This window comes from Thermobia domestica, chromosome 11, assembly GCF_964235325.1.
Source record: "Thermobia domestica chromosome 11, izTheDome1.hap1.1, whole genome shotgun sequence".
Taxonomy (NCBI): domain Eukaryota; kingdom Metazoa; phylum Arthropoda; class Insecta; order Zygentoma; family Lepismatidae; genus Thermobia; species Thermobia domestica.
The window spans coordinates 180,318,993-180,333,298 of NC_137464.1; the positions used below are offsets into that span (position 1 = coordinate 180,318,993).

The window sequence follows — 14,306 nt, forward strand, 5'->3', positions numbered from 1 at the left end:
CGTGGGTTTTCTCGGGGTTCTCCCGTTTCCTCCCACTTTCTTCATTTTACTCATCTCTCATCATCACCGTCTCCTTTAGCCTAACCGGCATAATCGTGGGACGTAAAACTCAAAAATTTTATTTCATTTCGTGGGACGTTAAACTAGATACTTCATTTCATTTCAAATAGGGATGCGCACGAGACGAGTCGAGACAGAATTTTCCTGACAAAATTCGAGTCGAGACAGCTCTTCCAATAGAGAAATATACATTTTTCGAGTCAAGACATCGCTTTTACATCACATTTTCGAGACGAGACAGCCTCAAATCTTGTCTCGTGCGCATCCCTTATTTCAAAGCATATCAGTGGTTTTCTTCTTCCAAAACTAAAGAGAAATGTAGTATTGAACATCGGTAATTCCGTACACCAAAGGTGTCGACTACATGGGTATGGCCTTGGCTCCGAGACTGAAGCATCCGTTGGAAATTTTTAATGTGTGCTCATAAAATTAATATCGAAAGAACGTTTTCAAGACATTGACAAAAACTTAGTGCATGTGACCGCAAGTTTGATTTCATGGGCAGATTCTTATGCGTTTATCAGTATAACTTTTAGCCTCCTTAGGTATACAGCACATCGAGGATTGAGCGATATAACATTATAGGCCACTACAACAATAAATCTATATTATAAAATTGAAAGTGACTATATTTGTGACCCGACTGATCTCGATAAAATTTTCAACATAGATGACGTTACCTAGGAATGTTATAATCATTTCACTTTGACGGTAAAATTTATGGGAGGGGAGAAGGGGGAGTTATAACATAATAAATAAAACTTAATAATTCTTGAACCAAACGACAATCTCGATTAAATTTTTAACATAAATGAGGTTCAAGCCTAGAATGTTATTTGTCAGTTCACTTTGACGGAGCAACGTAGGGAAGGAGGAGGTGGAGGGGGAGATGTACAAAAATCAATATATAAATAAAAATAGAAGTTACTAAGTTTGTGACTTAATAACTGCTGAACCATCCAACTAATCTCAATCAAAATTTTGACATGTATGAGGTTCGGAACTGGAAAGTCTTTTTAAAGTTTCACTTTGATGGTAGAACCTAGGGGAGGAGGAGGGGAAGAATATATATAACTCTTGAAACACCAGACCGATCTCGATCAAATTTTCAACATAGATGAAGTTCAGGCCTGGAACGATATTTAATATTTTACTTCGACGGAGCAACGTAGAGGAGGGATATATATATCTACATCACAATAACACAAAACAACTGTTATACTGGTATCAGAATATTTACTCACAAAAGAAGAGCAGAATAATGTATTTATAACTTTGTCGGTACATCTAGCAATCCTTATACCGAGGGAAATTGCCCCCAAGTACCGTACCTGCGCTTGCCAAGTGCTTGTCTTCAGGGCGTTACCACGTTTCCCACTGTGTGATCGATGGAAAATTTCAGGTTAAAAGAAAACTTATAATAATTATTGTTTTCAATAACTGACCAGCGGGCTGGAAAACAGGGCATATGGCCCGCGGGCCGGCTGTTGCACACGGTTGTACTACTCCTTGCTTCCCTACCATCACTGTCTTCTATCAATGGTAGGTATGCTGCCTGCCGACTGTGGGTGGTTTACTGAGAACACGAGCACCAACCTGCGACGTCACAGACCATTGAATTTGAAATGACTGTCTTGAATTTTCCTGGCATACACCTTCACCAAAGTCATACCCACTTTTAAACTTTCTCGTTGGATCTGATTTCCTGTACACTCATGATACATAATTGATTAGAATTTTGTTCTTCTATAAATCGTAGTTTTGATACAAAATTTTTAGTCTTTAACTGGTTTAAATATCTTGCTTTTGCCCCCCTCTTAATGACGAATATTATGTCATGATTCGGCTTCTGGACATATATATTATACGTTGGCTATACTAGCATAAAATTTTCATGATCATAAGATTCCCATCCAACACTACAGTTTTGATGTGCCGCTCAGTTCTGTTTTTTGTAAACAGAAAAAGTGTAATTACAGGTAACGGAGTTTTTACGTTAACAACAGATATGTTGCATTCACATTTTGTTAATAGTACAAAAAAAAAAAAAAAAAAAAAAAAAAAAAAAAAAAGACGGTGTTAATACAATTCAATTTTAGCACAGGCCAGTGATCAAAGTATGCCTACCACTTTAGCGTGTCATTTCAACACCAAGATTCCGGTGTTGCGGTTTACACAGGTCTGGCCTGGGTTACCGATCTGCCACAAAGATGGCGTTGAGCAGTGTTAAAGAACTGAGTGAACGCACGAAGAAACGCGGAAATGAACAGCGCCAGTGCCAGGGCTCGAAAAATCACACCACAATTTATGTATTAAGGTTTTTGTCAGCGTTATACAACTTCTACAAATATGATGTTTCGCAGAAGGTGTTTCTTACCGCGAAGTGTACAAAGCCATATCGAGCAACTGCGAGCAGGGGCAGGCGAGTAGCAGAGAGAGAGAGAGCTGTGACGCCAAATGCGCAAGGGCGGAAGCTATATCGAGTCATTCTCAATGAAAAACATTGGGCAAATGATTGCTATTGTTCCTAGTATTTGTGTCAAAGCATTGCACTGGAAGATAACTATAACGATTATCAGAGTATAAACGTATCAGAATCACAGAAAAGATAAACTATATGTTTTTCGATGAGGGTCCGTCAAAGTTTAATCAAGCGAACCCGTAAAACTTGTCGTTTAGAATATTAACAATGCCCCTGAGCCCACCCAAACAGTTTTGTTAAATCGTTTGCATAGTCTATGTTCAACAATCACTATTATTATTATTATTTTTTTTTTTTTTTTATAGTATTCAAGCCATTCTTTCTTGGTTAAGAAGTGTCACATCTGGAATCAAAGAAATGAATGTTTAAGCTCGAGTAGGGAACGCTATTTAATTCAGTATAAAATTTTATAGTATTGCTGCCGATTTCATTATTCTGTTGCTTCCGGATCGATGGATTTGTCTGTCACCGGATCTGTCTAGGTCTCCTGGTATATGTTTGGGTCAGACCGGATCTTAGAAGCTAGACCCAGACCCAGATGGCCAGGAAAAAAGTCGTGACCCTGTGATCCATAACCTATTCCATCACTGATTTACAAAATATGAAGAAACATTTCTCTTTTAACTGAAACGACAGTTTCTAAAATTTCATTACTTTTCTGTATTTTATTTTAATTTAATTGGTGAGAAATGCGTATAATTTAAGTTTAGTGATTCAGAAGCTTGAACCCAATCCTTATTTTTCTTAGACTAATTATTCGAACGTTATATTTAGCGGTGTCCGTCTCCACATGCCCCATGGTGAGTCTTTAGTTTTTGGATATATTCCCTCTTAAATTAAGTAGTGGCTACTCTTAAGCTTAAACAATCCTTTTTCTCTTCTCTAGTGTTAATATCTCCCTTTCCCCACAACCCACAATGAATACAAATTGGACGAAGTAATTCTGGTAATTGCCCAGAATTAGAGAAAATGTTCCAAGTGATGAATTTACAACCCCAAATCAAACACTATCTTCCGTTAATAATTATAATCACACCCACTAGAAATGAAATCTTTAAGTTTTACGTCCCACGATTAGATCTATGCCGATTAGGCTAAAGAAGATGGTGATGATCAGAAATGAATGAAATGGTGGAACGAAGAAAGTGGGAGGAAACGGGAGAACCCCGAGAAAATCCACGCACATAGTGTTTGTCCACCACAAAATGCATTTTGCGCGAGCTGGAATCAAACCAAGGACCTCATTCACCTGAGGCAAACGCTCTGCCATTGACACACCCCGTAGAGAAGATAGAGGATAGTTCCAATGCATTATTCATAGTTTAAGATGAAACTGTACAATAATTTTAGACAGAAAACAAAATTACATGGAATGTTTCTGTCCCCCGAAATTACACACGATGCTCTGCGCATCATGGCATCCTCCTCTGAGTACCCTGAATTCTATTACTATCAAGGATTGTCCAAAACAGAATAATATGCATCAAATGCACTTCTGAAGCACTGATATGCGTCGTGCTATAACCCTACAGCTTAAGTTTAAAACATACAATTTTCTTATCAGAATTTTAATTTTTTGCCACACACACTGATATCAAGTGAAATTAAAAACCTCTGGATGACTTATATCAATAGATACAGAATAGAATATTGTATATCAAGAAGTAATACAAATGCAACCATAATATTTAACTCATTTCTACGTTATGTAAAACAATTTTAGTATCATACATCTTCCTTCATCTGTTTTTTTAATTACTTAACAAACAAAAAAAAAAAAAAAGAGAGAGAGAGAGAGAAGGATAAAAAAAAATGCTTATACACATCAACATATCGGTACTTTTATGCATTAGCCCTAGAAAATATTCACAAGTATTCCCCTATCCCGCATGGTCATCATCATTGTTGCCAGCATCGTTTTTGTGAAAACATCGTAGTCGCTAACTTTATTCTTGTTATCAAACGGTGTTTACAAAGTCGCGAAATACTTAAACATATATTATAAATTATTTTATTTAATAAAATCTCTGGAAAAGCTATTAGTTTGTCGCTATCGGAAATTTCAAACTTGACAATATTACAATTGAATGAAGAAAACTTAAAAGAAGATTTTTTTTTTCTGCAATAGTTCTCAAACGTTCCAAGCCCTCGACACTTTTAGGGCTTCTTCCCCTCACTAAGGGCGACCCTGTTTCCTCCCTAAGAATATTTTTAAACTCATTACAGAGGGTAATATGCTGTCTTCAGAATGGAGCTTCTCTCACCCCCTGATTATTCACACTTTTTTTTTTTTTTTTTTTTTTTTTTACAAGAATCAAGAACCTTATAGTATGCAATATTAACTATCATTATTACTCCATTAACTTCTCACACATGTGACACTAAGTAAGAGTTACTGTATACTGGAACATTACGCATTTTTTGTTCCTTATTTTTCAATAACTATTTATTGTATACATAACACTTTACTTTATTGTATACATAACACAATTTGATACACTGATTAGATCTAATTCGTAATTTGTATATTCAAAAAATAATTTTAAAAACCTGAATATCTATTGTAATTTTCAATTGCAATAAGTGAAAAAAATTGGACTACCGCATGACTAAATTACTAAAACTTAATGGATATCAAAAAGTAATTTCAACAAACTAACGGCTGCGACACGTATTATGACGAATTTGTTAACAGTCTTAATACGAAGCCCGACTCTTGTTTACTAAAACCTGGATTGAGTATACGCTATTCTAACACTTTTCAACATCAGTCTATAATAATATGGTAAATCTTCATCATTTATGAAAGCGCATTTCAAATAATCTGTTATTTAAAAGAGGTGGAGTCGGAATGAATATTACAACTGGCACTCTTCAATTTAAAATAATAATAATAATAATAATAAAGTCTGTTAACAGGTTCCAATACAATTACACTAAAAGAGCTGAAGATAAAATTAAAGAGGCGTGCCAAAGGGTGACGGACGAGTACTTGACGAGCGCAAAACCTGTTTTTACACATACAAGCATGTAGGGAGTTAGTAGAAGGAGGTATTTAAATATGAGAAAACAAATCATAAGCACTCACCTGGGTACTGGCCCTGTCCGAGCCATAGAGTAGGAGGAGTAAGGGCGGGACCTTGAGGTGCTTGCGCCGCCCATGGAGGGATTCCATTGGTCACACGCGCTGACGCCTCTTCGCACTGGGCTGGCCGTAGCACCGCCTCTCCAGCTGTTTAGGAAAGAGAGATAATAAGAGGAAGTACAGAACAACGCAAAATGTAAAATGGTATGCTACTTCCCACTGCAGCGCCCATACCAATGAAAAAGGTTCTGCAGATGTCCACAGTGGCGCTAGCGTAGCAGGAAGGATAGAAAGAAAAATTAACTGAAAACTGAATACAGATAGCTGATTCTGTTATTTTGAGTTTGATATGGCTTTAATGACACACAGTGTATTATTACTCCTAGCGCAAAATGTAAGGAAATATTCAAATATTAACGCTTGCAACAGAAGTATTACGAGATGACACGTTAGTTATCTTACATAACAAAGTTCTATTGTCTTATATCGCCTGCAGTTACCATTTGCATATTTTAGCCTGATAAAAAATCATATTCTATCACGCTGATATATATATATATATATATATATATATATATATATATATATATATATATATATATATATATATATATATATATATGTATCTTTATTTGGTGAATCGAAATTAAACACACATTGTTGCATCTTCACACTGAATCTTCAACTCTTTCGTGTCGGGATATTTTGCATTTCTTAGTGCGATTATTATTTTATTAAAAACAAAATTTCTGTGATACCGAATTCCCTATAAAAATTGCGAATTTCCGGCATCGAAAGCCGAGAAGGCACTGAATGCAGTTTTCTACCTGTTTTCTTATACACTAATTATCCCAGTTTTTGCGTTACCGATGACTTACATATTTGCCGGCTCAATTAATCTTTGGTCTGTGAGTTGCAACTTTCATCTATACTAATTTCATCAACAATAAATAATGCATGGAAACCTTATTAGGATCACATAATGTTAGTACGTCGTTACTCCTTACGATATCTCTTGAACGAAATCGATTTTCTGATTTCTGTCTTTTGCAACAGCTAAGTGTTTATCTCAACGAGCTCGTTAATGAAGTCAATTGGTAACTGTGACTTTTTAACAGTGGTTATTAATATCCCATTCATTTATAAATGTACGTTTCGCATGACCCTCTTTACTGTCTTCAGCAGAATTTATTTTTCGTACAGTAGCTTGCAAATATTGAATCGTGTTCTAAAAATTAAAATATCGGTCGGTCTCTATTGTTTGCTACTTTTCATTAACTACAAATAAAATGTATTTCAAATTAGAGTGCTATGTTACATTCATTACACTGACAATTTTGCCTTCCTAAATTACCATTTACCTTTACTAGTTTAACGTCCTACGCATATATACCAAGGTTAAGGGAGACGAAGATGAGATGGATGAAAATGATGGAACGAAGAAAGTGGGAGGAAACGAACAACGCCGAGAAAACTTAGCCAGACACACAGCTATCATCCATGTGTGTATTTATCTACCACAAAGTCTACCTAATGAAAGCTGAGATCGAACGAGGGATACAACATAGTGGAGAGGTGAGCACTGTATAGAGATGCGCACGAGACGAGAAAAGACAGAATTTTTGAGTCGCAACACAGATCTTTCAATAGAGAAATATACATTTTTCGAGTCGAGACATCACTTTTACAGCACATTTTCGAGAGGAGACAGCCTCAAATCTTGTCTTGTGCGCTGTAGGTCACCACTGGCCACTGCGACCTTGAAAAGTAACATAAATCTACGTAACTAACAATGATTTTTTTAAGTTTATTTAATACTTATACTTCGTAATTTCCCACGACTTAAGGCGGAGGAAAGGGCAAGTGAATTAATTTCAGCAAGACATAGTACCTTTATTTTTAATCCTCACGCAGACCCGTTGCAGTTTATGAATAGGCCTACTGTATCGTACACATAAAGAATTTCTATGAATTTTCAGGCAAAAAATATAAATTTTCTCTCCAAGATAAATTTAAAACAGGAATTCTCAACCAATGTATTGTGTAATATAAAGAAAGCAAAAGAAATTAAACTTACTGAAATAATCCCAAGGTTGTATTTTTTTAAATTTTTTTTTAATATAATGAGTTAGCCTAATTTTAAAAAGTGAGCGCGAATTTAATATAAAAAAGGGCTATAACATTGCCCACAAAACCATACTCAATTTCAAGCTGAGCTCCGTCTCTAAGAGCCAGAGACTGTGATTTAGTAATATAACCCAGCTCTCTTGAAGGCAAATAACATGATCAGGAACGGCCGCGGTATATTGCAAGGATTGATTTTGAGTAAGTTTGTATATTCGCCAACTGTATCGGATTCAAGTTCCGTTCGAACCATATGTTAGCAGTAAAGTCCCATTCTTGATAGCCTTAGTGCTGTATAAGTATGCAAAACACAGCAACTTCTAAACAACACAGAATTCAACTAGCGCCGTACATGGGTAATTTTTGTGCGTTGACTGGCTCCAACGCGGTGACAAGTGTACTTCGTATCAGTTCGCTTTTCTCAATCGAACGTACATGGCATACTTTTTACGCATTTTTAATATTCAGCGTCATTATGTACACATTAATTAGTATTTGTTCTTGATGATGCATGTAAGTTCAAGCAAGGTAATGAATTACAGTAGTAGAGTGCCTTAATTACTATTACACTTGACTTTCGGAGGGAAAGAGGCAGCGTAAGACAGCGCTGTCAACTGAACTGGGTTAGTGTATGACCACTGGATGAAAGCAAAAGTATATATTTTTTCTTTGTATGTATTCCATAATAAAAATATACTAATACGTCGTATCTGTTTCACTGAAATCACTAAACTCGCATAGTGGGGTATTCTTCATGTCAAATGGGGAATTAATATCTTAGCTATTTTAATGTCAAATACGTACGGTATTGAAAGTGCATCGGAAGTTTGTTCTTGTGAGATCACAGAGAACGATTAAAATATGTTCTTAATGGCAATATCAAGTACAGTCACTTATCAATTTAATACAAACACCTGCAATTGAAAACACATCAGATGTCTAGGTTGGCAACAGTCAGGAGACGATCACAGCGCCGGTCTCTTCCTTATGGTGGTATGTTACGGGAAACTCCGTACTACTTGACAAGCATTTGATGGACAGTGTGCAGTGAACTGAGTACACAATGATAGTATGAAATGGGTGGCATCTCTGATTTGCGAAGTGGAAAAATTGTTGGCGCTCTACTGAGGTGCGAGCGCGATAAAAGTGGCAAATGTGTTGGGAGTGTCGCGAGGGACAATCTCCAAGGTAATGACGGCCTACAAAACTCACAACAAAACCATATCGGCCTCAGAAGTGTCTTGCGACTGCAGTGCAAGTAGCAGATGGACTCACGGGTTACGGGTAGGGTTGACCGGATGAAACCCTTTTAAGAATCCTAACGCCTTAGCACGACGCCAATGGTCCGTGAACAATAGGGTGACCAGATGTACTGATTTTCGCAGTGCAGTACTGTTTTTCAATTAGCTGTTCTGCGTGTTGCGAGGCCACCTAGAAAATCGAGAAATGTCATTGTTTTTAAAAATGTCCTCCGAAATGTTCTTTTTTTAAATGTCCTGCGAAATGTCCTGAGTTAACGTATTTCCAATATCTTAATATTTCATTCTTTATTCACAACATTTTGAATCACAGACACTCTTTTCGTGAATGATGAACCGCCAGGGGCAGATCCAGGACGGACTTCTGGGGGGAGCAGTGAGTTGTAATACTACTACTTAGAGCTGCTTTTAAGAGCTCCAAACTCTGGGATGGGTTTTTTATATATAAAATAAGAAAGTTTCCTCTTCTGGGGAAAGGGGGGGGGGGATCGTCCCGATTGCTTCCCCTTGGATCCGCCCCTGTGAACTGCTGTGTTTTTTAACACTCCTCAAAAGATTAGACCATTGTTTTGCAATACACTGTTTTTACTGAGAAGAGCTTGTTGAGATATCCGTAAGATAGAAAAAGTTTCTTTTCCAATTTATAACAGTATCTACTCCTAACCAAGTTAAGTAGAATTTTCCTCGAATCGGTCTAAATTTTCTCTCATTCCTTAAAATAATACCACGCTCCGAAAATCGATTTATTATTATTTTTTTTAGTTCAACACGAAGTTTCACTGTACGTTCATAAAAATAAACCACTTTGTCATTCATCAAAGTATTTGGAGCTGTGTTGAATTGTGGAATACTTTTGTTTAGTACTTTTCTTTTCAACAAAGACGAATGATTAACTTATAACGTTAAATGAAATAAGGGTATGCGTATTGCCGACGCAGCAAACTATCATATACTATTTATTATACTTGTGTCCTACTTTTCGCTTGTCAGAATCTCGTCACCCTAGTGAACATGCAACATGGACCGCTGACGACAAAACATGAGATATGGTCGCATGAGCCATTGTTTATCTTATTTCAAACCGCGGATTGTTTGTGTGTGGCGTATAGGCCTACTAGAGGCCTGCATGGGCTCGGGCCGAGCCTGCGGGCTGGACTCGGCCTACAAAGCACATAAATAAAAAATTCAATTTTGGGTTAATTATTAAGTTTCTGTAATTCGGGCTTATTTCAGGCTCATTTGATTATCACACGAGCTCGGGCTTAAATGCTAAAACATGTTTCGGACTCGGGTCGGGCCTCACATTATAAATTCACGGCCCGGGCCGGGCCCGGGCTAAAAATTCCGGCCCATGCACACCTCTACCATACACCCAAAGAAGCGTATAATCCGCAGTATATCTTTGCTCAACCGTGAAACATGGTGGTGGCTCTGTGATGCTGTGGGCCGCGATATCCTGGCTTTCAGCGGGTTCTGTTCTGACGCTTACCGGTCGCTCACTCCTCGTGATTATGTTGGCAATTTAGGGGACCATGTGCACCCTATAGTGTAGATGTTGAGTCCGGGTAATGGTGCCATATTCTAGGATGATAATGCGTCCATTCACACAAGTGCAATTGTTTGAGGAACATCAGGATGAACCTGAAAACCTTCTCTGACCCTCCGAATCTCTGGAGCTGAAAAATTGAACATCTATGTTCCATTTTGGAGACACGATCCGGCGCAGATTATCTTCATTCTCTCTTTCACGAAACTAACCGCCTTATGCAGTCATCAGCATCACACTAAAGGCCTGACTACTGCAAGAAACATGTTAGTCTAACTCTTTAGTGTGGCACTAATCACGCGTCGAAACGACTCTGTATACGGCCCTAAGTGTTTAACTGCACGCAGAATGGTGTAATATTCCACTTGTTACCATTCGCAATCTTCATGGTTCTATTCCACGTTGCATCAGAGCTGTTGTGGAGCGAAAGGTAGTCCAACGCAATATTAAGCAGATAAGTTCCATGTTTTCCAAGTGTTTCCGCTAAATTGATCAGGACTTGTAGCATGTGATTATGGAGATTAATAGCTCGATGTGACATGAAACTTTGAGGATGACCACGGTGACTAACTTCGTACTCCGAGTATATTTGGTGGATATGATTCTAAATGAATGAAATATTTTACTTTCTTCGTGTCTACACTCGGGACATAAACTGAAATGATTCAAGACCCAAACAAAATGACAGGTAGAAGTGATTTTCGATTAGGGCAGAGGTTGGCTAAACACTTGACAATGTCGCCGTCGAATGCAGTGGAAGCCGACAGTGTCACAAGTACTTCCACATATCCGCCATCTGCAAATACTAATTCTTTGAGAGTAATGCATGGTTATTACTAAGGAACTGTACGTAAAATTCCATCAAAGGAGCGGGGAGGACAGGTTCAAGCCCGCAAGTTAATATCGTTTCAGGATTTTTATATACATGTCTTAATTAGTAAGTTCTTATTTTTCATAATATTTTGTTCATTGGGTGAGAGTTCAAAATCCGGAAACCCTTCCTTTTGCGTACGCCACTAGTTTACCTCATCCAGGGAGTAATACCACTGTAACTTAATAAAATTCCGTATTATAATTATTTACTAATCTTTCGCTCAAAATTTCGGCCCTCTATATTATAGTCTAAGTTAAAATCGTGCTTAATTAAAAACTAATTCTTCACTGCCCTTGTAATAAACTACAAAGGATCATTATTATACATAGCGGCCGCGGTGGCTCAGTGGTAGAGCGTTCACCTCTGGTGCTTGGGGTCCCGGGTTCGATCCCAACCCCGCCAAGTAACCTTTGTGGTGGACAAACACCGTGTGCGTGGGTTTTCTCGGGGTTCTCCCGTTTCCTCCCACTTTCTTCATTCCACCATTTCATTCATTACTCATCATCACAGTCTCCTTTAGCCTCACCAGCATAACCGTGGGACGTACAACTCGAAGATTTTTCATTATTATACATCAGGCCGGTAGCGAGCCCAAAAATGTAGGGTGCCCGACCCAACCACATTATAGTTCATTTGCAAGCCTATCGTGAAAATTTTAGGGGAGAGCTGTGAAACTTTAGGAGGCCGGTCCACCCTAGCTCCCCGTGGATACGGACCTGTTGTACATTATTATTATTATTATTATTATTATTATTATTATTATTATTATTATTGTTGTTATTATTATTATTATTATTATTATTAAATTTATTATCATCCATTTTCAAATAATTAAATTGAAAAAGTACAGTTTTAGTTGCAATTAAATCGACATAATACATTGCTATAGAAATATACAAATATTAATACTCAAATCTAAAGGTTACGGCCCTTGTCCTATTTTGAAATGATTAAATTAAAACAGTGCAGTTCTTAAGTTGCAATTAAACCGTGATAATAGTTTTACATTGCTAATTGCCTGCATGCTAGCGGCATCTATTGGCATCAGGCAGACAAGTAGCGCATGTAGCAACACATGCGAACTTGAATGTGTACTCTTATAAATTAGCGTTACATGTAGAGTTGACATGATTTTGTATTATAAATAGGATTTTGTGATCTTCAGTAAGAGTAATTCAATGCTTTAGCTGTTGTCACTTTGCTGCAACCGTTGAAACGCATAAAAGAATTCGTGTGCGTAGTTGATTATGCCACCCACAAAAGGCGGCGAAAACCCGGAGGTCGGGAGTTTGTATAAACATTTATAAAATAATTTAAAGTAGGCCCCTATAGTTATGAGATGCCAGGGGCTTACCCCTGTATCTTAGTAATATTTAACGCAAACGTAAGAAATCTAATACCCAAGAGGAGTCTGACTGCGATGTCAGTCACTCAGTTGCTTATTTATTTATCTTTCCTAGGGAAGAAGGGACTTAGCCAAAGGTTATTTTGTCCAGAGTTTGCCGTTATGGCTTGCTTTAAGTACGAAAAGCGAAAAGAAGGCAAGAGTTTCTGGATGTGAATTTTTCCTGATGCTGGATGGTTTTACTAAGAGCCGGAGTAGTGTTTGGAGATGTCGCCAAAACCTTTTCTGATTATGACAAAAACTCTTTTGAGTGAGACTGGAACCTTTTGGATACGTAGGGGAAGCAAAACCTTGTGCCTTTTGTTAGATGAGGCTGCAGCTGACGTAGCCTCCGTTGCTTGTTGGTTGTGATAATAATAATCCTAAACTAGTGATGGAAAATTTGTATGTGTATTGTAAAATAGCCTGATAAGAATGATGAATATCCGGAAAGGCTGTGGTAGTTCATATTGAGGTGGCCCAGGCGATGATCTGCTTGACTGCGGAACTGACAGCATCTTCTATGTAGGAAAGTGCATCATCTTTATGAGAAGCTTCTTGGTGTGTGATGGAATCATCAGCCTTCTATTTTTCTCGTGATTATTTATGCTGACTTCTGGTGCGCTTTTCGAGTGGAGTGCGATTTAGTGTACTATATTGGTCTTCTTTTGATACGGAAGTTGAATTCTGAGATGGCTGTTTCTCGTCACTCTGAAAAGCCCCGCTTTGATTCTGTGTTGGTTAGTACAATGCAGGATTTGAAAGGACTCTGGGAGTCTTTAGAGAGCTGAGAGGTCTCAGTGGGCACGTGCTTCCGCCAGTGAAGTGACCATCTGTTTTGCAAGTAGCACAAAATTGTTTAGTGAGCCACCGGCCACAGAGGGGGTCATGGATATCTCCGCACCTGTTACAGACTGGTTTGCTACCACATTGGAAAGTCAGATGACCACATTGATAGCACGTCCAGCATGCTTTAGGTCGAGCATTACTCTAAGATACAGATATTTGTGACGTTTACTGCTGATTGTCCACCCAAAAGTTATGAATAGATTTGTTCTGGATAATCAGTGAACAGCCGCACTAGTTTTATTTGACCTTAAGATGACATGATTTGAGTCACACTCTGGAAGCGAATGTCTTTGAGACAAAGTTGTGTTTATATTAAGTCGAGTGACACTGTGAGAGGAACGCCTTCCACTACACAAGTGAAGGTATCACGTTTCTTCTTGTGACGAGCTGTGTTACATCCTTGGGGCCAATTCAATACCTAGAAAGAGACGCAGAAAAGTAAAGCTCACGGATGACGAGAAGAACCCTAAAACAGGGGTAGCAGGGAAAGGTCAATGACACGGTCAAGTCCATTTTCGGTTTTTGAGGTGTGGTCTATACTTAGATGTCGCCTGCCACTCTGGGTAAAGTTATGTGTGTGCTACTCCGTGGTGTCTTTTGAAACCCCCGTGCGAAAAGTGGGTGAGCCCATACCTACGTCACA

The 14,306-nt window shown here is 38.1% G+C and overlaps 1 protein-coding gene across 5 annotated transcripts in view; it reads right to left on the reverse strand.

Annotated features, from left to right (window-relative positions):
- wge (BAH domain and coiled-coil containing protein winged eye) overlaps window positions 1–14,306 on the reverse strand; it is a 253,125-nt gene that overhangs the window by 51,583 nt on the left and 187,236 nt on the right. For 4 of the 5 annotated variants that reach the window (XM_081731404.1, XM_081731407.1, XM_081731405.1 and 1 more), the window contains one exon: window positions 5,631–5,774. The exons of the other annotated variant lie outside the window; for it this stretch is intronic. In XM_081731404.1, coding sequence (XP_081587530.1) covers window positions 5,631–5,774 — 144 coding nt within the window. The remainder of the gene's footprint in view (window positions 1–5,630; window positions 5,775–14,306) is intronic. 5 annotated transcript variants of the gene reach the window in all.